Below are 24,435 nucleotides of genomic sequence, written 5' to 3'. Positions count from 1 at the left end.
AAGAATGAGATGTTAAGCAATTCTACTAAAAAGTAGAATCCTAACAATTCATTAGTTGGAAAGACGGAACATCCGAAGTTTACATTTCAAAAATTTGACTCGATTCACTAAATTGTGCTCATTAGTAAATGCGATAATCTCATCCCAGGGCTACACCAGGATTGTCAATGGCAAACCATTCTTCCTCAAACAAAACAACTGCAGGGAAAGAGACTGAACATTTTCCTTGTACATGGACCACATATGGAACAACCTCGGATGAGAACGCAGTCCTATCTCTACTGCCCTTGGATTCTGCATTCCAGCTTTGTGACAGAAATCAAGCCCATATAATTAATGGCCAAACTGTCGTTTTTCAGTTCACCCGTAGATCACCAATTGATCACGTCCGCCTCCTCCTATCACGCTCTCGCTCTCTACCTCTATCCTTGTCATGATCATCCCTCTCTCTGCTGCCACTCTTCTCACGGTCTCTACTTCTTTCGCTCTCTAAGTGATGAATCCTACCATCTCTGTCACGGTTAGATGATCTTCGTGGTGGACTAGCGCTGTGACTTCGGCTGCGATGACGTTTTCTGGATGAATCGCGAAAATCGTCTCTTCTGTCCTTCCTCTCTGATGAAGATCTCCCTGAAGTGAACAAAGCAGGACAACTTTAGATGGGGACAGAGAAGTAGCTCTTCCAAAATCAAAGGAGTTGCAATAAAGGACGCTTTGCAATAAGGATTTTATTATAGAGTACAAGGCACTTGTTAAGCAACCAATTAATAAAACTATACCATTTGATTGTCCTAGTGTAATCCACAACCAGTGCCCCAAAAAACAAAAAAATTATTCCAAATAAAGTATATTCAACAAATACCCCAACATCCTTACAAAAATTCTCTCCAATAGAACAATGACAAGTAGAGTAAGAACATAGAGCAAAGGAGAAGGAACGCATGCATGTTAAGGGCTAATTGGCAGTTCAGAGGATAAAACAGAAAAAAGCAAAAATCGACATTATGACTTACTGTTCCCAGAAACATCATCACTAGAGCCTGATAACCCATATTCCACCTCCAGCCGTTTCCTGTGCAAGGCAACTTTCTTCTCAATTTCTTCCACATTTTTTATTCCACGTTCTTCCAGAGATTCACGATACTCTATCAAAGCAGCCTCTAGACGCCTCAGTTTTTGTCTGTTATAGGAGAAGTTAATCAACCAATACGAATGGATCGAAGCAAGGTATGTAAATGTAACCAAGACCTATCAAGAGCAATGCACCATAGTACCCAAAACAAATCCACCTACTTTCTTCTCTAAGCATCATACAGCAGTTCCTAAATTTTATTTGTGGATGCACATCTTCTACTTGCCAGAGGAAAAAATTGGTGGTAGTAAAAGAAATTAACTAGAGAAGCTATGCTGCTGTCTACAATCGACAGTTACAGGGTCCTTAGGGTAAGACTTTTCAAGCAAACATACAAGAACAAGTTCTCCAAAAGAAGCTATTAATGGAACCTCAAACCTAGTTAAGGTGAGAGATAACCTTTGCTCTTCACTCATTCCGCTGTCTGACTGAAAGGGCATGCTTGAATCAGCCGCCAACTCAATCCCATCAACATCACCAGGAGCATCCCCAGCATTCTCGCTTCCAGATGATGAATAGCCTAACCCTAGGCCTCTAGAACCTCTTTCCTGTTCATCATCACTTTCATCATTTTCTCGAGCCCACTTTGAAGATGGCAAAACAGGATCGTTTTTCTCTTTTCTCGTGAAGGCTTTCAGCTCAGGCGGTGGAATTGGGATGGTTGAAGCCAATGTAACAGATTCTTCTCCTTTTGAAGCCATCTCGTCCTCCCCATAACGATTCCATCCTACAGGCCCAGCATCAACATTATTTTCTCTTTGACCACTTGAATACCTCCCAGAGCTCGCACTACTCTGCTTAAATTTCAAGTCCTCATCTAACTCATAGCCCCTCTGTCTCTCTGCCTCTTCAAGACTTAACAACCTTGCAACCATCATTTCTCTACCACCAACAAGAGATAATCCATTATGCCTACAGCGTCTTTCAAGCTCAGCGAGGGGAAGAGACATTAACTCTTGCGTAGCAGCTCCTCTGCCCATTGCTAAAGCAGCATCTTGGTTGACTTTAACTCCATCACCTGACTCTTCTGAGTTTGCTTTCTTATCTATTTCAGGAGTATCACCACATAAAGAGTGAAAAGGGACCACCCCAGAATTACTTGATCGCACAAAAGTAGCTCGTAATCCATTCACATAAGCATCAGAAAACAGAAACCAGTCGGACCATACTTGCAAAACCTTCAGGACTCGCTCCTGCAGATTTCGAAAGGAATCACACAGGCAAAACACCCGAAGAAACACACCAAGAGAATTGTTCAAGAATTTCCTCAAAAACAAGTTCAAAGCAACGATAACAATTACCTTAAGCGCCTCAGCAGTGATCCTTCCAGTTATACTTCGATACAAATCATTAAAGCTCTCCATTATGTCGGGCAGTGTTGCTTCGAATTTAGTGCGGTATGCAGAAGCATTCTTTACGGGAGCACTACTATTATGGAGGACATCGGAAACCAGCATAAGCCTCGCAACCTTAGTAGGGATAGGTGTCTCTTTAAGCGTTAAAGATTCTGTTAAAACCTCGACAACCTGCATTCCAACAATCATCATAGGCAAGTCAAAATGTATAATCATGAACTCCACTCCAAACTAGGGAGGATGCATATCTAACTCCATCTTAGGTAATACATGACTATAAACAGAGGTAAAGTAGCAAGTTCAAAAACAAGAGGTAGCAAAAAGTAACTCGAGAAAAATACGAACGCAATGAATAGTATGCTCATGCGCCACGAAGTGAAATTCTTACAGATTATCATTTGAAAAGTTATTGATACTTAACAGCATTTTTGTAATGAGTGAAGACCTTTGAAGGCACATATACCGCACAATAACGATAAACAATTAATCTTTATCCCACTAATTAGTTAGGCAGAGAGTCAAAAACGAAAAGGAAATATGAATCACTTAGTCAACATCAAAATCACGTATCACCTCTCCTGCAGCATCAGCATTGTCTAAAGCAAAACCCATTGCCTCCTTTATCAAGTTTCTCTCCAACGTTAATGCACGCAGCATGTCCTCAAATTCATCCCTCTGTGAATCAGTTAGTGTACGTTCTGGCTCTACACGCTGCAAAGAGAAGAAAATGACAATGACCAATTTCAGATTTAGAACTATTTTGAACGCCAGAACATGAACATATTCCAATTCCAGGTATCTTTTCAATGGATTCAGACAATCACAAGCAGGAGGCAGTTTGCCTGCACACTCAATTGCACTACATGCATGCAAACAAAGCAAAGAAGAGAGAGAGAGAGAGAGAAGGATTGGAGACCCAGGAAAGAAAGATGATACCCTGCTTCTCCCAGCAGCAAAAGTCGTGCCAGATTCTTTTTCATGTTCAGGACTTCGGACAGTAGGCAAGGGCGGAGGTATCCATCTAGGGAATAAGACAAATGATGCGATCAAATTCCGGGATGTTCATTACTCTCAAACAACCAAAAAATCCCAGGCAGTCATGTGGTAGCATGAACTAGCACAACTTATGGCAGTTTACCTTCCACTACCAGTAATCATGATGAAAGGTTCTGTTCGCCATCTTTGAAGAGTGTCACCCTGCAATAGAACGAGACAGAATATGACTATAGTTCTACTATTGGGCAGAAAAGTGAAGCCTAACTTTTGCCTCTCAATTCAACACCAGTTTAATATGCCAACTAGACCATATCAAGAAGTTTCACCTGAGCAAACGAATAAAGCCTCCAGATATAATAGGTATGCTCTTTAGACCCAAGCTCAAACAAGAAACCGAAAAGTTGATTCCCACGACCTCTCTCCATAATAGCCTGTTCAAACGCACATCCGCCATCCAATACATATAAGGCCATCGTATCAATCACATGCCGAAGATGATCATCCTCTGGTGGAATAACAGTTATATCAGGTATATTAGGAGTCAAAACCTGCAGAGAAATCAAAGTGTCAAAAAATACTTGAAGTCTGTCCAGTTTTCACCAACTCAGAAGAGGAAGCACGACAAGAAATTGATTGTGAGAAGGATAAAACGAAACAGTCAAGAGCACGCACAATCCACCCCGATACAAGAGAGACTACAAACATGAAATGCCAACAAAAGCAAATTAAACCACAAAAAGAGATTAAAATTGTCCATTGGTCTTTTTACTGGAGGGAAGGGGAAAAAACGTAATCGATCACATGAAAGAGGAACATGGGAGATGAGGCACTTTCCCATGTTGAAGTACGAAACAACCAGAGGGCTCAAATGAGCATAGCAGTTCCCTACATGACCTACGCAACAGTTGCAAATGATTTAACTACACTGAAGAATAGGATAATGAAAGCATACCAACTCGGAGTTCTGAGTAGGGACTGTGGTAACTGGTGGACCTGATGGACCAGACAAAATCACTGTTGCACCCTGTAAAACATGAAATAATATCGTTATTCATTCACAGCCTTCGTCAACTATTTCAGCTATAAGGTTACTCCGTAATTTCAAGACTTCTGTCAAGAAAAATGTTGGCTTCAAGTACGAGCTCAAAGAGGAAAATCAGCACCAAATCTCCAGCAAGCAAATCAACCAGTTTGCTTTTGAAGCAAAAGTAAGAAAGCAGACCTCCTTACTCCTTATGGCCATGTGCCCCGGGGGAGGAGCAGGAAGAGCTTGTGATGGGAGAGCCACGGATTTACCCCATCCAATCTTCAATTCATACTCATAAACAATGACACCTGCATAAGAATTTGTTATTATAGGTTAGTAAACAGCAAAACTATGAAGCTCAACCTGTCTTTTCCCAAGCATACTAAAGCTAACTCAAATATGAACATGCCTTCAGGCTCTTTAAAAGAGTATAATACGTCATGAAGATGCTGGAGCTTTTAACGGTTAGTTATAGCTGCCAATGGTACATTTGGTTTGCTTTATAAGCCTTCTGGTTGATACAAAGCACACTTATTTATTTAAGTCCATTTGCATAGTCGCAACAAAACTTAAAGATGAGGGAGCAAAGAACTATATGATGGAAGAAGTCATTTTTTAAGAAAGAGGTCACCATCTAAAGGAAAGAAACTTGACAATTTGGTGGTGTGACAGAACCAAATTTGTCCAGGAGGTTGCCCATGGCCGCTTAGATCGCCCTTGTGTAGCCGTTTAAACTGCCATGGGGTCCTATTTTGCCAAATAAAGTGCGCAGAAGGGGACAGAACATATAGAAGAGCACCAAAACGTACTCCTTAGCATACTAACTTCTGCATACTTACACCAATCATAAGCAAGAATTACAAATTTCGGACCTTGCATTTCGTCCTTTGCAGCCTGTGCATCAGCTCTGTTCATGAAAGCCACAAATCCACAATTTCTCTGCCGTCTTCTCTCTTCTTCTGTCCGAGGCCACATTATCTTTACACTTGCTATGGGACCAAATCTTCCAAAAGTCCGTAAAAGGAAGTTCTCATCAACCTATCACAACATATAAGCTAAATCACTAATAGCTTCAGCCAGATATAGCACTGAGTATCAGAGAAAGTTCAAGCAATTCATCTCATGGCGATATATCATACCTGAGGTGAAAGGTTACCAACATAGAGGTTTGTTGTCTGCGGATCACCATCATCAAATGATCCAGGAAACCTTCCACTTGGATCAAGATCATCAGGCAGTTCATCAAATCGGCTAGATGGCTGTAAAGAGAAAGAGAATGGCAAGCTAAATACAAGCATATGAAGAATGTGAGAGCAATGCACAATTTTTTCATCCCCCTCTTTCTTGTACGCACTCCATCCTGATAATTTTACTGTAGCAGCTAAAGAAAACCAGAAAGTGGATCCAAAATTAAAGGCACATACAGCAGAATTTTCACTGTGGCGGCCATCACGCCAATGTTCACGGTCTTGATTCCGTCTCTCCCTCAACTCTTGCTCATGCTTCAGCTCCTCCATGAAATGATCTATGTTTCGTGACTTCCCTTTCTCTCTCTCTTTTGCCTTCTCCTCGTCTTTCTAAAATGTTCAATGTAAAACTATTAGATATTCATGCAGAATATTCAAATCAAGTCCATTAAACAACACAATCAAGAAAATCGAAAAGAGTCTCCACAACAGATACCTTCTTTTCAGTTTCTTTTCCTTTGGATGAAAGAGGAGGTGGTATGAAAGAAGGAACATACCTGAGAAGAAGGATATATCAATACCTATGTCCACTCAAACATTTCTGTCACTTTATTAGAACAATTGCAGAAGAGAAGAACAGAAGATCACAATAACAACATCATTTGTGAGGAGTTGGTGGGATGCTGACTCAGTTAAAAAATTAATTTCAAGGGAATTTCTCCATGTGTACTGCATCAGCTAGAATTAGCTTTTGAAGTGCAAAATATAATACGAAAAATCAGCATAATAGCAAAGCAAAAGGAAAGGAGACTATCACTTGCATATGAACTTGATGCATCGAAAAAGGACCACACAGTAATGTCTCTTTTTATTTTTTTCTTTTTTTTTTCCTTTTGCTAAGCACAAGTAACATAAACCCTTCCCAGGAAAGAAGTGAGTATGTTCAATAACCACACGATTAAGAAAGAGCAAACTAAACACATAATGTGCATTTTCTAACTATCAACTCCATCAAATCATCAGTTCATCACATAAACCTAGATAAGACGGCATGTGTCTACCATCGAGAGAATGGTGAAAGACATAGATTGCCCAAAGCTAAAAGAAATTCTTATCAAATACAGGAATTATTCTTTCAATCAAACAAAAACAAAAGTATATTTTCCATTCCATACCCGACGCATAGTTACACTTTGAGTACTATAATTCCAACCATTTAAGGGTTACTAAGCCCGCTCAGGACTGAATCTAAAATTATTCACAAAACTAGATAGAGAAGAGGATGCAAAGCAAAGATTGCAGTCACTTTTTCCAAAATACGCCCTCTAATATTTGAAAATGAGGCCATACAAAATCTACACTGCCATCCACCACCTACCCAGAGTAACAGACCATTTTCAAATTTCCAAACTCAATGGCAGTCCTAAAACCAAATCAAGCACTTGGAAATACCTGACCAGCTTATGAAGTCACATCAAGCACTGTGCAAAAAAATACTACACCATGCATTCAACTATTAGAAGTAAACACATGGAACCAGTGCATCATTAACTTACAATGAGATTCTCTACATGCCACCGCGTCAAAGACTATGTTAATATTGGTCCTAACCTTAAACCATTTTACCAAGTTTCAACAGCTAGAGCATAGATTGCTGTAATAAAGGAAATCAAATGCAAGCGTAAACAATCATTACTTGTGTAAAATACAGCAGAAAAGGAAGGTTCCAGGGATGGTTTTTATAGATATCTACAATTTTTACATTTGTGTAGCAGTGCCAACAGCCTAATGGATTATAGTTCTACACCAAAAGACAAACAAACTGAAGTTCGAGGCTTAGCAACCTCTCCAGATCAGATCAAGCATTGAAACAAAGCTCTAATAATGCGAACCCTGTTAAAAATGTCTAAACCATTAGTTTCCTAGAATTGGCTAATTATTCAAAGAACTGGACATGGTACAAGAGTAAAACAAGGAAAGGATTCTAAATCATGTCAGATTCGAACAGGAAAAAAAAAAAAGCAGACGGAAATAGTTTTTAAGCTCAATAGTCTCGCGCATCTATCCATTTTTGGCCCAAATAAGTTTCTCCCCTATGTGCAGATTTTCTTCAAAATTCAAGTATTTGTTTAAACCATGCCAGTAACTATTGAGACTAAGTAGCACACTACCAATGATCAAGGAACATATACCCATAGATACAGCACCAAATACAGTATAGATATCACAAAGAGTATAGATATCTTAGATATGCACATGCATACTTAAATAGAGATAATGTAATAATAACTTCAATGTCGATATTCCTAACCCAATAATTGTGTGATGCCAGTAGCCAACACAATCAACCCCCGTCTTTTACATGCCAATACACAATCAGATCGCAGTCACGGCAATTGATCATAGCAATCCAAAGTCCCTCAAGAATGACACCAACGCGAGAGGTAGCGCTGGTCAAGCTCACATGCAACCACATGAACTATTTCTTGAACACTGAGGGTTCGAGCTAATCAAATCTTGAGATATATGACTTAATAACAGCACAAGCAAAAGGCAGTAAGCATAGGAAAGAGCACAAAATTACATATAAATGCAAATAACATCAACCAAGTCACTCATAAATACTCTTACACTTGAGGACCTAAAAATTACAAAGGCAGACATTGATAATGTCATCTCCATGTGTCTTTCCTACTTATGATGCCTTCAACAATAGAGGATCGTAGCACGGTCAGTTAAAAGTACTTGTTTACCTACTTCCCTTCTTTGGAACAGGCATCCCATCTTTGGACTTTTCACCTGCCATCCGTGAATGAATGAAAAAGGCCCATACTTTTATTAATTTGTCCCCAGATTAGATGAAAAAATCATTCATTTACTTATATCGCATGGATAAGTAATAAAACAACATTTAACACTAGTTTTCTGTGACTAAAATGTGAAAACCAGATTAAACTGTCAAGCTCACCTTCAGAATCAGCCTTCGCTCGATCATTTGGATTGATCAATCCTCCTCGAACAAAAGCCTTCGACCCAGGTGCATTATCTCCTTGGAAGGACTCCACAAATTCAGCGTAAAGGCGAGCCGTCTCATCTTCAGCCCTCTGGAGAATTTCGGATGAGGAACAGGAAACAGGTAAACAACACCAGATTACTAACGAACGACCACGTGTACAGGAAACTCAAAAGTTTACGGAGTTCAGTAGAGAGTCACCTTCTTCTTCGCCTCTTCCTCCTCTCGGTGCTTCTGGAAAGGCGTCTTCTTGCGGGTTATGGAGAATGAGCTCATCTTCGCATTGAACAGCTGAAATCACATATCACTGCGGGCAAGACGAATTGGAAGGCCCTGGGCGCACACTGCCGGACCGAACCAGGGTTCCCACAATCGTCCGTCAGCCTGCAATTCGAGCAATCTGGATCGCCCCGGTGTGACGTTCTCCAGAGATTGGACTGGTGAAAGAAGAAAGAATGAAGAGGACGAAGGAAGACACTGATTCGAAACCCTAGCCAGCTGAAGCCGAAGAGGAAGAGGAAGAACTCACGTGTTTGGGCTCTTCCTCTGTTTCCAGATTTTAAAGCATTATAAATTTGCTCATCATCGAGAAAGGCTGGGACTTTTTCTTCAATTACCCACTAGCGTACGTATTAATAATTTCACTTATCTAAATTTCATTTACCGATATAACGTTATAAAACAATAGAACCTATGGAAGATTACAAAGCCTTAAAAATTTTATGAGTAGTGTCTACGGTTAAATCATTATTTACAATTATAAAAATGATCTCTGAATTTTGACTTAATGTGCAATGTGATTTCTGAAATTTTAATTTGATCAATATGAATTTTAATTTGATCAATATGAATTCTTAACTTTGGCCCAATGTATAATTGATCCTTGAACTTTTAATTTGTTTAATGTGATCCCCGAACTTTTAGAGCATATTCAACTTAGTCCCTAAACTATAAGGAAATATTCAAAGTCATCCTTGAATTTGAATTAACGGAAATACTATATTGAATATTTTTTCTTTTAATTCAGGGATTAAGCTGAATATGTTCTAAAAATTCATGAATCATATTGGTCAAATTAAAAGCTCATGGATCACATCCCACGTTGGGTTACAATTTAGGATGCATATTGATCAAATTAAAAATTCATGAACTATATTGCACATTGAATCAAAGTCAAGAGACCATTTATATTATTGTCCCTTGCTTCATCTTTGGATTAGACTCGGTCTTGGTTCATGTGATGACGTAGAGCAATTCGAGCAGTTTTAACACTCCTTTTGACCTCCAATTATGGTTTAAAATACATTATATTACATCAATATCCATGATAATCTCCTAAAATTGATGATTATGGCCTTTTGCGTCCAATTTTAATCTCGTGATTGAGTGATGAATGTCATGTTTCTTTCGGCATCCTTTTCAATTGCCAAACGAAGATGGCAAAAGAATCACACGAAGATTTCGAACTCTTTTTGTTTCACAGAAGATTCAATGCTTGTGTTTTTCCTGACGATTCATTTTTCAAGAAAAATATTAACGATTTTTGGTTTTTGCTTGAAAATGAATTGAAAAATGGCTTTTTACAAATGGATTTTCCTTCCCAAAGCGACCGGGCATGGCGGTCCTTGAATGTATCCCGGACATCCTTGAATGTGTCCTCGACATCTCTAGTTCGAGAACAACGATGATTCCCATCAAAACCCGCAACAGAAGAAATTGCCGGAGCGGTGGTTCACTGCTTGGTTGAAGACAGTTGAGTATAGATACATAAACCTCTTGGGGATACATTCTTATGATAGTGGCCACTTTAGAGGTTGATTAATGTCGCGCCTGGAATATAATCTAGCTTGTGAAAAAAGGTCGATAGGGTTAGGGTTTGTTTGGCGGTGATTCTGATCCTCCGCTTTTGTTCCCATAAACAAAAAAGAATCAGAAACATGTTTGGTAATGGAAAAAAATAATTTTGATTCTCCCGAACACTTTGGACCACTTTTGAAGCAAAAAAAAGATGATTCCGGTGTTTTGGAACACTTTTGGGGATCACTTTTTTACACAATATATTTATGACTTATCCCTCATACTTATAATTAAAATTTTAATATAAAATGGTATTATTTTTTTAAAAAAGTCCACGTGGATTTTTAACTTTACATAAATTAAAATAAATTAAAATTCAATTTTAAAAATTGCTAAAACTAATTTTCTTAAATTAAAAATTTTATTTAAGGAAAATTTAATTAAAAAATTTAAAAATTTAAGAAATGGGGGAAATAAAAAATATTTAGATTTTTAATTTAATAATTTAAAAATAATTTAAAAAAAATTAGATTGAAAATAGCTAAAATTTTGAAAAAAAATTCTCGCCATCATATCTTCCCCTCCCTCCCCTCCTTTTTTTTTTTAAAAAAAATTAGTTTTGTTTTGTAAAATGTTAAGCCTATTCTTAAATTCAATTTAAATTTAAATTTATATTTAAAAAATTAGTTTTTAGAAAAAATTTAAATCTAATTTATTTTTTATATTAAGGGACCTCTAATACGCATTTTTTTTCAAATTTTTAGCTATTTTAGTTTTTTATTCTAATTAATTTTTATTTTTTATTTCCTATTATGTTTTTTCAACTTTTATCTTTTTTTATTTATTAAAGATTGGACCCAACCCTCCACGTCGTCAACTAAATCTCCATTTTTTCTCCATTTTTCGAGCCGCACAAAAATTTTGTCGAGTCGGGTGAAGAAAAAATCAATGTAGTTGAGTTGCAGGTCTTGTAAGCTTGTACGATGTGTAATTACAAGAGTGCAAAACTATAGGCGGTTGCACAATGAGGAGCTTTTCTTTCATTTTTTTTGGGTAATCAATCTAAAAGTCACGATAAATAATAACAAACAAATGATTTAGACAAATTCTGTAAATGTAATACGAATTACTTTTCAAACAATATAAACGACCGCATACTCATGAAAAATCAACAAACGAATTGGGAACGAAAATTTTGTTACCGTTTTTTTTTTTTGCTCCATAATCACTATTTGATTATTTTCCCTCTTTGCCATCAAATGTGATTATATAATTATTTGATTTAAATGAAAAATTGGGAACGGAAATTTTGTGCAGCTACCAAACGCGTTTCTGTTCTAGGAACAAAAATTTTAAACAGCTACCAAACGCGTTTTGATTCTTAAAAAATCATCCAAGAAATAAAATCAAAAAAAGTGATTTTGATCAGAATCATTTTTTGGGAACAGAATCACTACTAAACAGACCCTTAAAGTCCATGTTCGGGTTTTACTCAACTATTAGACCTCTCAAACGAGTAGATTGGGTCGGGTTACAAATGGTCCGACTCAAATTGACGCATATGACCCATTTACTGCAATGTAAATTTATCAACCCATACTTGATCCGACACATATTGTTAAAACACTTATATATTTAATTCAATTTAGGAAAACTTGTTTCTTATAAATTTTTTGAAAAAATTATAATGCTAAATGGACAAATTTTTATAATTAAAAAAATGTAAAAAAAATTAAAATTTTGTTTTTTTACTTTTCTTTTCCTTTTTTATTTTTCATTTTTTTCTTCGAAGTCCGGTGAGCCTCGCCAGACTTCATAGGAAAAAAATTATAAAGAAAGGAAATAATTAAAAAAAAATCAAAAAAATTGATAAATTAAAAGAAATTACAAAAAATGTTCAAGAAGATGACCTCTCATGAATGGATTAACTCGGTTAATAACTTGTATAAGCTAAATGGGTTGTAAATGAGTTTAAAGACAAACCTATTTACTACCCAAGTATAACTAGGCTTACAACTCAAACCCATTAATTGAAACTTGACTAACCCACATATGATCCATCTAATTGAATAAGGGTTAAAAATGGGTTTTCAGCCCATCTTGACACCTCTATCAATAACTCGAAGCTTATGCGGAGCTCAAAGCGACCACTGCATATTAATACTTTTAGGTTATGTTGGCACTCAAAATAATCCGCCCGTCGAGACATGTGCCTACAATGTGAGAAATCGACACACGTGATAAACACGTGAGGGCAAGCATTTTGATAGAGTACGAACAAGGCACTTGTAGAATGCAGGAGAACGCTGATAAGTGTTGATTGATGGGAGGCGCCAAGCAAGCTATCGATACTATTAGGTAGAAACATCCACGTGTCCAAGTAGTAAGGATAATGTTGTGTTGTAGAAGCACATCAAAGACAAGTAAACAAGTTTGAGGGGAAAAGTGTCCAAAAAATCCTAAACATATTGCATTAGTGCCAATTCAATCTTAAATTTTTTATTGGTGCCAATTTAGTCATCAACCTTTTACATTTGTGCCAATTTAGTCCTAAGACTTTTTACATTTGTACCAATTGAGTCAATCATATCAATTTTGACCGAAAATCGCTGACGTGGACGTTGGTTGTCCTACATGGCACAACTAGCGCTAACATGGATATTTTTAAATATTTTTAAATAAAAATTATTTAAAATAAATAATATTAAAAATATCCACGTCGGCGTTAACCCATGCCATGGATAGGACAACCGACGTATATGTCAATGATTTTCGACCAAAAAAATAACTGAATTAACTCAATTGATACAAATGCAAAATGTTTAGGATTGAATCAGCATCAATCCAAAAGGTTTATGACTACATTGGCACTAATAAAAAGTTTAGTACTAAATTGGCACCAATGCAAAAGGGTTATGACTGAATTGGTACTAATGCAATAGGTTTATGACTTTTTTCCTCAAGTTCGAGCTACTAACATGGGTGCCAATTAAAGGAAACCCCCCAAAGATTCAAAGAAATTTTTTAGAAACGCCAAAGAAGACAAAAACCTCTTCTTGAATTTCTTGGCGGGAGAGCAGTTTTAGACAGGTAAAGATGGAGTAAGTTCCTGAAAATACGGCCCAAGAGTTCGTAAAGTACGGAAGACGTGAACATAAGGTCGCACGAGCAAAAGAAGATTAGCCCACCATTTATCGACAGTTACTGAGATTTTGACTCAAAAGCCCGAGAAGCGAAAGAACGTGAACACGACTCCGGCCCGGGAAAAGAGATTAAGGGTAAGATTATATTTGAAGTTAAATAATTGCTTGAAGACTTGGTCAAAAAGGTCCGTAAAAGATGGCAAACGTGGCATATGCTTGAAAACATAGTGGAGCTTTGTAATGCAAGAAGTGAAAGGATAGGAGAAACGCGAAAGTCTATTTCCGTTTTTTCTGTAGACTTGTTTTTATAGTCTCCAATCTCCATGTAACTGATCGTCCGATTTCTTACAAAATAAGAGTATGGTGCTCTGGCTGTCATGCGGCCAAGTTCTTCGTACCTTGCTGTTTATGACTCCTACACAGACATGTGTGTGAATTTAGTAGGCTTAGTTGCTGAAACTGAGCTTAGGAAGCACTCTTCTGAAATGAGATTTGGTATTTTTGCAATTATCTTGTGATTCTGTTTAGTTCAGTGAACTAGAAGTGTATTTGCCGATAAAGGACATTGACAGCTCGTTCGTCACAATATTCGATTCATTCAATTCAAGTCGCAAGAAAGAACTTGAAGATGATGGAAGACGATGGGTTATGATATGATCTATTTTTTTATTGCAATCCTTGGAATAGTACTAAATGTTTACAAAACATAGTGCAACTCATGGGCAATATAATTAACTACCGTAATTTATCATTATTATTTCATAAGTTTTCTTTGAAGGGGAAGAGTCATCGGTCAGGTACTTAGTATCATTCCACATGTGAAGGAGGCTTTTGATAAATCTAACACTTGCTCACACCACAAAATTGTCTATGCATTAATTCATAAAAACTTTGGAGTTGCTCTATAGTCAAAGCAACTTTGTATTCATGTCAACAATAAATTCGCTCTTCAATCTATTTGAGCCCTAATCGGCATTGCTTCGGCAATGATATCCCTCTTCTTTCAACCAAAGTTCGTTCTTTTGCTCTTTCGTTTGGCCTTGTCAGTGTCTGATTTGGTGGTGTCTCTCTTGTTTGTTTACGGTAAGGATGGTGGAGTTTCGCATTGGTAAATGCATCAAGGTTGTCCCCTATGCTCGTAAAGGCCTCGTTCGCATAAAAGACCTCACGGCTTACTTTTCAAGAAGGGTTCAAATGCTAAAGGTGAGGTTTCACCCCTTTTGGTAACAGTTACATGTTTGTGGGTGACTGCTCTTGTAGTAGTTAGTCTGACTCAAAACCTACAAGACTTCATGTGCTAATCTTTCCCTTGTTGCTCGGAAATTAGGATGCTGATATTGAGATTGATCTTCTTGGCGACTTGAAAACAAAAACAGAGAGAAAACTGGGGAAGCTGGTTCTAGAAAAAAGTAATAACTTGTATAATCTTTGATGTGATTGAAGTAATAAGTTAGGTTTTGATTGTTGTTGTAATTATTTTTGGGTATGACTAATTTACCAAATTTTATGTGACGGAGGCCACCATGCGACAACAATCCTGCCTATAGTAATTCATTTGATGTTTTTATTAAAGGTTGGGGCATTATACTTTCAGCAAATTCGCTGATGTTGTGGAAACCATGCCTTTGTCTTGATTATTTAGCCTTGAGATTTTTTAAAGCCTGAGAGGAATTGGATGGAAGTGACATTTCTTCTTTGACTCTCAAATGGTTTAGAGCTATTTTCAGGCCTCTCCTTTCTTTATAGAGAGAAACTATAAAGAGAAACTATAAAAAGAAACTTTGGATTCTGCTAACTTGCGAGGTGATACAAATGAGGGAACGGGTACCATATATATATCAAAAATTCTCTCGATTACAACTGATCAATCGCGGATCCAATGGTAGAGATTGCGTCTCCTTATTTATTAAAGAGAGCGCACCTCCTTATCGGCCAATCGGATTACAAGGAATACTTTAGAATAGTGTACATTTGCGATATTGCCCGCCCCTAGGAGTATTCTAGAGAACTCAGGAGAGATATCCGTTTGGATGATTCATGGTCCTTTGAGCCTCGAAACCTTTGACTGTGACAGTTGCCTATGACTCTTATGACCAAGATACCTTGCACTCAAACCATACTCAACTTTTGACCCCCAAAAAAAAAAAAATATATTCAACTGCAAAGTTCTAATTTGTATTTTTGTGTCCCAGGCGAGGAGATCATATCAGGATCTGAGTGTATCTATTATCCTGATTTTCTTACCACACGTGGAATTGATGCGAAGACTATTGAAACATACATCGACTCTTTTAGGTAACCCAATTTGGTCATCTTTCTTATCCTAAAGATGGTCGGCCTGTTCTGTTTTGATTGATGAAATGGTTACGCAAATGATTATTCCTCCCCGTCATGACAATAATGGTAATGTTAATATTGTGCAGATATGGCGTACCTCCACATGGGGGCTTCGGAGCTGGACTGTAGCGCGTATTCATGCATTGACATTGACCGTGGGCTGAAAGGGTTAAATTCCAATTATTTCATTCTGCAATGACAAAGCTATATGACAACACAATACAGATAACGTGATATGAAATGTGTTTTGAATTACATTGCAATTGATCTAGCACATGATTTCTCGTCAGTGCTCATGTGGCGGAGGTGGAAGTATATACGGCAGGCTCCGCTCAAGTTTTGACTATCTGGTGCATACGTGCTTCACAGATTACAACGCTTATGATTTCTATCGAACATCTTGATTTGTTCATGATTAAGAGCGGGCCTGGCAGTGGATTTTGTTTGAAATTTGTTAAACTTGTCTTGGGGCATGGATTTCCAAGCCTGAAACCAATGAAAAGCTATTACAAGGGTCACTATACACGTGCATGGTACAAAGGGATATGCAGTTTCACAGCTGTAATGAACTCAAAGTATGGGGAGGGTGCACAATTTACCCTCTCATTTTTGCACATGGGGCTGATAATAAATAGGTGATCCAAAAATAAGATCAGTGAGGTCATTTCATATAATCCTGACAACTTCATCAGTTCAAGGAGGGAATCACCACTATTACTGGCATAATCGTAGGTGCGGGGAGAGATCATTTAGAGATATAGTACAATTAGTTGGTCTGTAAAATCTGAATGTTCAAGTAGTACTTGAGTAGTAACGTGCATGAAGGATACAACTACGGGTGCTTCTAGTAGGCTCGCAGCACAGACGAGGCAAAACTCACAAGCTATGTGACAATCCGAAAACACCCACAAGCCGCAGACTAAGTGCCTTGTTACCGCAAGAACAGCTTCATTATACTCCTCTCCCGAGCTGAGGCCATTTTGCATCAGTAATGCCAAGGACATGGTTCAATCATATCTTGATATACATATAACATATAAATGGAGTCTCCGAAAGAGAGAGAGAGAGATAACCGTATCCTCACAACATAAAATAGTTTTTCCAGTAATACAAGTCTACAATCTTCAGATCCAAGGTCCAACTCCTCAGGCAACAACCAGATCTCACATCACCTGCTATTCTTGGATATAAACCGTCGAAAAGGAAATTGTGATTGGGGTAACACTTTTCCATGAACTTCATGCAGAGACCATCTCTGCCGAAGCCAAATTCTACATATTACACGGATGACTACCAAATATTGCTTTGCGAAAAGGAGCAAGCCTCTCATCGTGCAAGCTTCTTCAGGTGTTGAAAGGTGCGTTGCTTAATCCACTCTCTGTCATAGGGCAGATATGCCTGGATATTATGATCGTAACTGCATGTTCAAACAAAAAGAATAGAGCATTAGCATTGTGACAAAAGAATAAGGCCTCATCACATAAAATAATAGGATTCTCACAACATCTACTGTTCCTGTCTCATGCAGTCTGGTAACATAAGAGGTTAAGTAATAAAAATTCACAGAACCCTCTTTGCATTACTTTCTGTAAACATAATTGAGAAATTTTCTAGGATGTATTCCGCCAGAAAACACTTCGCCTAGTTTAGCAAAAGTTCAGAATTAACTGGTGGCCAGCACTTCAGCACGTCTTCAAAGAAGACAATTTTCAAGATAAATTCGTGAAATAGAAGCGGCATTGTGCTCCTTGGAGAAAGAGGCAGAATGTTAAATCTGACACAGAGATAAAATGGGGACAGCAAGACAAGTCAAATTAAACCAATCACTTCTATTGCAGAGCACATAGTCAATGCACACAATTGAAGGTTCTTCTAAAAGAAGGCCCAACATAGTAAAGTATCCACAAGCAAAACCCTTAACAGCGGTGAAACAAAAGACAAGCACAAAAAGAAAGTCTGCCTCTAAAGTTATAAGGAAAAGAGATTTAAATGAAAACTTAAATCAAGGAGCAACAATATCGTAATAGCTAAAATTCTTCTATTGCTCCATGCAAAATCCTTGAATTCTTTTCAGCAGGTAAGCCCAATTCAGCAACAGAAGAAGTATTTTCAATCCTTTTTTAGGCAGATGAGAGACCATACTGCATGGTGCATACAGCACGTGTGCATGAGACAATGTGGGGGAGAGAGAGAGAGAGAGAGAGATATACACTAAAGCACTCAAGTCCGTGAGACCATCTATGAAATTGTAAAGATCTGCAATATCGTAAGTGATGTTTCTGATGGCAGGATTTAGCTCCTTGAGTTTTCTTTCATATAATCCGCAGATACCTGCACAAAAATGCCTATGATGAGAGAATTCAACTATAGAATAACCCTCTAATATCTCTGATATTAACTCAAGTAACCCATCAATATAATCACATTTTTGAGCACCAAAATAGACAGTCATGAAATGTTCTCAATTTTCTTTATCTGTTGGGAGGGGGGTTGGGAGAAAAAATAGAGGAATTGGCCCTTTCCTTGAGGACGTCTGTGTGAGTTTAAACTATATATTTCCACTGACTATGGCTCAGTGCATAACTGTTAAAGTGGAAGCTTAATTAATATAGCTCTATCATGGAAGCTGACACTAAGCATTGCTCTCAATCATGTTAAATCCTTACATGCATTTCTTTTGGCTGTAGCAAATACTGGGGCAGGCCATGCTAGACACCAACCAATGGATCAAACTTGACCCTTCTTTCAATCAGGTATCCGCCATTCTTATCTTTTCACTCAAGATGGCGAAATTCGCCCACTTACCACTTAGAACAGTGAAGTACACAAAACCTGAAATCATACTGCTCTAACAAGCATCTTTCAGCCTAATCTTTCCGACTTGTATGAGAAATATGTAACATCTTGATGGGTTGTTAACTTGCTGGAAGATAACCCATCTGCCAGAAGTTTCAACAAACTCACAGCTCTACTTCTAAGTGCAGATACACACTCTTGGCATGATAGACATTCAATGTATGAACAAAAGATTTTCCAAGTCTCAGAACTTCTCGTTGATTAAATCAGTTGCCGATGAATGAACGATGACAAAAAGAGTCATATTACAAATAAGCCAGTACTAGCAAAAGTAAAGCCAATGCCTTGTCCTATCCTAGGACAAGCGAAATCAAATTATTGTTTCTTATCCCTTGCACGTGCTTTGCTCGTAAAGAGATTGCGGAAGAAAATCTACACCTATGCTGGCAAGACAAAGCCGATTCTGTGATGATGCGAAAGCAAAATATACCAAAAAAAACTCGTGGAAGGTTATTCACTTTTCTTCATCTAATAAAAGGATGAGCAATGGCAGTTAGAACTATCAAGAAATATCACTGCAATATCTATCATACATACCATCCATAGCTTGACTCACTGAGCCGTAGTCCATGAAAGTCCTGCTCGCTCTGTTTTGAGAAGTCTGCATGAGAATGATAGTGTGCCTGTTCGCCTACACGGAAAACCACGGAGAGCTAACCATCAGCATTCAGCATGCCCGACGCTTATTCAGAAATTGTGTAATACCCACGAAATGCCATCAGTGCTGACTCTTTTAGATATTCAGATTAGTAGCACGAGTAGCTAGTTCCTTTGGATTGCAAGACTCTCCCCTAAGCTGTAAACCGATTGGGGCTTTAAATCGTGCCAAGTGTTGTTAATTGACCTATGGTTCCAAAATCTGAGCATTCAAAGAGCAGATTTCGAAAGTGTGTACGAGCTGCAAACTGGACAACCACTCCGACAGAAGACATATTTCCTACAAAAAAATTTTCGAGTAGCTCCAGAGAATCGTTAAAGGGGGAGTGATCCTATCATCGCAGCACCGAGCATCTAAGTAACTCCTTGAAACATATCAAGCTGCTCATGCGAACCTACAGACGATAATCGAGTTTGACGTGTGGCGTATACTTACCATAATATCACTACTCCGGAAGTCAAGACACTCCCAACCAAGGCGACGGCCAAATGCAAAGAGGATCCCGGACTTGCTGCAGTGGTGGCAACCAGGGAACTCAATAGCAGGGTCGCCGAAATCGCCCGCTCGCCCGCGATTTGGATCGCCGGATGCGGCGTTTGTTCTCGGGCGATCCTGTCAAAGAAAACGAAGAAGAGGACGGAGGAAGAGATTGAGGGAAATGATTCGCAACCCTAGCTGGAGGAAGACGAAGACCTCGGGCTTGGGACTGCTTTTCGTTTTCAGATTGTAAAGCTAACGCGAGAATTTATTCTTTTACTCAGAAAAAGGCTGGGCCGTCCGAGAAACTTTAACTTTTCCTTCTTTTATTTTGACTCCAAGTCAACAAGATTCTTTCGAGTCATTTTCATGTTACCAAAATCAAATGCCGCTGTTTGGTAAGGATAAAATTGTTAAATCAATATTTAAATCTCTCCTAGATTATTTTCTTTCGATAATATTTGTAATAACATGCAAAAAATTACATAATAATCTTGCAACATTGGGAATTCAACTCACGTATCGTTTTAAGGGGAAATAGCTCAATCCTCGAAATATATTATAGCTCTTGATGGCGAAAAGCCGTCTTCAATGTGCCAAACCTTTCTAATCGATGTGAACTTTGCGCCGTCTGATTGCTAAAGCCAACAACTTTCATCCCTACTCGACTAATGGGTCTTACAATCAAGCTATCTTCTGCCTTTGCACTCGAGGGCCAATCTTCATCCGATAAGAGAAAACCTTTTGACACCTCCGTTACCTTTTGAAGGTCCTACGCCCCATAGAAAACTATCTACCTAAGACGGTCCATTGACCTTTAGGTCATGAATACAATATTAGAATTCTAAAAAATGACAGTCAAATAAATTGGGAGTTCTATATTAACTTGAAGTTGTTTTTAAGAAAGCAATGACGTTAGAAGCAAATGTCGAGACACAACGTAAGGCAAACTTAGTTGATAATGAGCGACCCGCTCTCATAATTAGAATGTATATAACCTTATCTCAACCCAGTCCGGTATATAACAAACATATATTAATGAAATTGACTCCATCATTCATATTAAAGTCATGACCTCAACCCCTTCCCATTTTGGGAGGAACAAATTTCCTAACTTTTTTTCATTCTAAGAGGGAGCTTGAACTAAAAATAGATGGCAAAAGCCAAAAAAATGTAGTCCCGACAATTGTAATAAACGGGGTTTAATTTATATTCCCCGTTACAATACATAATGGAAAATGTTTGTATTTATATAAATTTACACAAAGCCCAGCCCATCATATTACATAAGCCCAAACCTCAAAAGGGTAAAGCCATGTATACTCATTTAACAATTTCTCAGCCTTTCTCTCTCTGACCTCGCTTCATATAATACTTGATAATAATAACAATAATAATGGAACTCGAGAGACTGGAGATCGAGGTTTTGCTCTCGGGGAGGCACGGCGGCCGCCGGCCGGCGGTTGCCCCTCTCCGATCGGCAGTGAAGTGAAGGATCTGTCCCTCTTTCTCCGTCTGGGGAGTCATACTGACCAAAGTCTTCTCTGTCTCTGTATCTACAGACATACATACACACATATACATACACACGCAGCAATACTGCATTGCAGCAGGAGAAACCAGAAACATTTGCTCGATCTTCGCGAGAAATCGCCCCCGCACATTCGATGTCATAAAGGTAAAGTGATGATGAGGCGATGAGGAATGAGTTGTGCGGATTCAGGCTTTTCTTTTTTTCTTGGAGAACTGTCCGTATCTTGGCATGGCGATTCTGGGGGCGTGTCGCAGCCATGGCGGGGTTCCAACTTTTGTCCAGTTTTTGCCTGATAATTTATGAAACTCTTGTCTGAGCCTCCAAGATCCGTTCTTTTTCTTGCTTCGAAGATCAAGCGGTGTCCTCCTTTTGTTTTTGGCCGACCTTTCTGTTTTGGTCGGGCAGAGATTTGGGGGATCTCTGTATGAGACCTCGAGATTGCCGGTTGATCTGTTTCGCCGGTCGTGGCATCTTGGATCGGCGGTCGGGATCTTGAGGATTCATCTGTCTCTTTCCCATTTTTGTTGGGATCGACAGATTCGCTTTCTTTCAAGAGTTAAATTATCATTTCTTCAACAAATTGTCCTTCAATTGTCAAAACTCAAAAGTAAAACAAGATTTTCTTCATTTTCCATAAAAAAAAAAAGTAATTATCTTTCTTGTTTTGAAGAAGACACCAGAAGTAGTAAATGCTTGATGGGCTCCGGGTGGGGAACATTGAGTGGGGTTTCTGACCTGCACGAGACGGAGGAATCCTTGAAAATGAAGAAAGGTCACGGCTTTTGAGGTTGTCCGTTTCGAAATTACACTAAGGGGTATAGGACCGTACGATTTTCTCAAAAGAGACACTAACCAACTTGCATGCGTTCACCAAAACCACTCCTGTAGCTGGGGCTGTTTTCGTAATTTCGGGTACAGTGATTTGGGAACTCAAAATGGGCAATGCCACACATCGGAACAAAGACAGAGAGAGAGAGAGAGAGAGAGAGTTATGAAGCCGAGGCAGACTCGGCTTTGCTCTCGGAGAGGCACGGCGGCCTCCGACCGGAGGTTTGCCCCTTCTCCGATCGGCAGCGAAGTCGACGATCTCTTCCCTTTCGCTTCTCGGTCGCTCAAACACACGCACTCTGTGTTTTTCTCGGGGAAAATACTGTACCAGACTCAGGCTCCGTTTGTTTCGATAAAAGGGTTTTCATCTACCATTTTCGGATGAAGACCGAAAGGATGCACTTTCATGGCTATCTACGCTTGGCTTATACATGCATGCATACATATATATATACAGACAGAGAGATAGATGCGTTTCTCTGGTTTGATACATTCTTTTGCTCCAAACATCAAAGAAAAAAAAGGTAAGCTGTGCGAGGCGATGAAGATTACTGAAAAGAGAAAACAATCTTCAGGCTTCAGAGAACCGTCCGTATCTTGGCATAGCGACCGCGTCTGGAGCTCGTGCGCGTCGCAGCCATGGCGGGGTTCCAAGTTTCTTCTTTTTTGCCTGACAAAGAAGCGTATTCACATCTGAGCCTCACTCATCTAATCAAAATCCCCCCAGATCCGGGTTTTTGGCCTTTCGGGTCTCTTTGTTTTTGATAAAGAGAGAAAAAAAAAAAAGAAGGAAGAAGAGGAGAAGCCGAGGCCGAGAAAGGTAACTGGAAATGCTAGTTCAGAAGTGTTGTCGTGCGCGCCCTAAAAGATCATTGGAAATGCTTCTGCTTTTGCTCATGCTTCGCTTTCATTTTCCTCCTAATCTTCATCGTCGTCATCATCATCATCATGTTCTTTCTTGGACAACTTCCCTGAACTTCCACACCAACATCCTCCTCCTCCTCCGCGATTGATTGCGGATTCCAGTGTGAAAAAAGAACGAGAACCCGTGAAAAAAAAAAAAAAGAGAAGAGGCCGTGATGATTCGCAAGAATACGGAGGAGAGAGAAAATGAAACCGGGCAGGCACCGAGAGCCGACCGTATCTTGGCGGGGCGGCCAGAACCGGTCGCAGCCATGGCGGGGTTCCTTTCAGTTGTCTGATCTAAGGTGAATCTGAGCCTCGACATCTTCCAACAATTTTTGCCCCGAATTTCCTTTTCCTTTCTTCCACTTTCCCAGATCTGATTATCTTAACTGAATGACGAGTTCTCCTTGTATTTTGCTGTGACAAAGAAGTGGGTACTTCCGTAGCCCCTTTTTCTTGTTCGAGCTGCGTTTGTCTTGATTTTGCACTGCGAAAATTCTGGGTTCTCTTTATCGTCATTTGGGTTTCTTGAGTTGTGTTGGGGTTTTGGGTTTCTGCGTCGACAAGGAAGGACCAAGGTCGTCTCTCTTCTTCTTTCTGTGCTCTGCAGAAGGGGCTTTCTCTAACTGCTCTTACTCTGTGGTGCCAAGTTTCCCTTTGCACTCGGAAAATTTCTGACTTGACTCGACAAAAACTGCCATGGATGAGTTTCCAGATTGCTCTAGCCCGAAGGGTTCACCGGAAATATCTCTGGAAGAGGGTAAAGAGGGTTCTCAAGATGTTTTTACTTGCAGATGAATAGGTTTTCGACCAGCGACGATGCTTTCGCCGGAGACGCTGGTGAAGTGTCGCCTGAATTTTGATTTTCATGGTAGTTGGAGCTCTCTGCAACAATACGAAGAGGGCATTAGACATTTTGGGCAAGACGGTCCAAAAATAAGTCAAGTGATCATATCTGAGCATTTCATAACCTGTAATTGACTTTGAGGAGATATTTTCTTTTGAAGGAAAATTACCCCGTGACACGTACATAATAGGAATGCAATTGAATCCAAACCCTTCAATTGTTTCGATTGACTTCTGAATCCTTTTTTCCCAAAGGCGTAATGAAATCATTTGGACCAAGATTTAAAATGCTCTTTTCCCGTAACGAATTAGCCAATTCCATAGCTCATAATTTGTTTTCTGT

The 24,435-nt window shown here is 38.9% G+C and overlaps 2 protein-coding genes and 1 long non-coding RNA gene across 5 annotated transcripts; all 3 read right to left on the bottom strand.

Annotated features, from left to right (window-relative positions):
* Positions 1-27: 27 nt before the first annotated feature.
* Positions 28-9,268, bottom strand: LOC115750957 (protein RRC1). Of its 3 annotated transcripts, XM_030688586.2 has the most exons (17): positions 8,912-9,268; positions 8,666-8,801; positions 8,451-8,496; positions 6,194-6,254; positions 5,935-6,087; positions 5,650-5,769; positions 5,383-5,548; positions 4,706-4,818; positions 4,436-4,507; positions 3,810-4,031; positions 3,626-3,684; positions 3,424-3,508; positions 3,061-3,198; positions 2,434-2,658; positions 1,532-2,325; positions 1,014-1,180; positions 28-630 (listed from the first exon to the last, which is right to left on the bottom strand). In XM_030688586.2, exons 1-17 carry the CDS (start codon positions 8,984-8,986, stop codon positions 383-385), a joined length of 2,880 nt encoding a protein of 959 aa, XP_030544446.1. In that variant the 5' UTR covers positions 8,987-9,268; the 3' UTR covers positions 28-382. The 3 variants fall into 3 exon arrangements, with proteins under 3 accessions (XP_030544446.1, XP_030544445.1, XP_030544447.1); XM_030688585.2 differs by having other exon boundaries at positions 1,532-2,658; XM_030688587.2 differs by lacking the exons at positions 8,451-8,496; positions 8,912-9,268 and having other exon boundaries at positions 1,532-2,658; positions 8,666-8,802.
* A 7,882-nt stretch (positions 9,269-17,150) lies between these two features.
* LOC115750965 (enhancer of rudimentary homolog) lies at positions 17,151-20,255 on the bottom strand. The gene is made up of 4 exons (XM_030688600.2): positions 19,937-20,255; positions 19,381-19,474; positions 18,198-18,318; positions 17,151-17,404 (listed from the first exon to the last, which is right to left on the bottom strand). The coding sequence occupies exons 1-4, from the start codon at positions 19,937-19,939 to the stop codon at positions 17,314-17,316; spliced, it is 309 nt and encodes a 102-aa protein (XP_030544460.1). The 5' UTR covers positions 19,940-20,255; the 3' UTR covers positions 17,151-17,313.
* A 3,180-nt stretch (positions 20,256-23,435) lies between these two features.
* LOC125314738 lies at positions 23,436-23,972 on the bottom strand. Its single transcript, XR_007198173.1, has 2 exons — positions 23,671-23,972; positions 23,436-23,635 (listed from the first exon to the last, which is right to left on the bottom strand). It is a non-coding gene; the product is annotated as an uncharacterized LOC125314738 (long non-coding RNA).
* Positions 23,973-24,435: the final 463 nt, after the last annotated feature.

Source organism: Rhodamnia argentea, chromosome 4 (genome assembly GCF_020921035.1).
Source record: "Rhodamnia argentea isolate NSW1041297 chromosome 4, ASM2092103v1, whole genome shotgun sequence".
NCBI classification, from domain to species: domain Eukaryota; kingdom Viridiplantae; phylum Streptophyta; class Magnoliopsida; order Myrtales; family Myrtaceae; genus Rhodamnia; species Rhodamnia argentea.
Note: the sequence above shows the minus strand (reverse complement) of the source record. Positions and strands in the feature narration are given on the sequence as shown.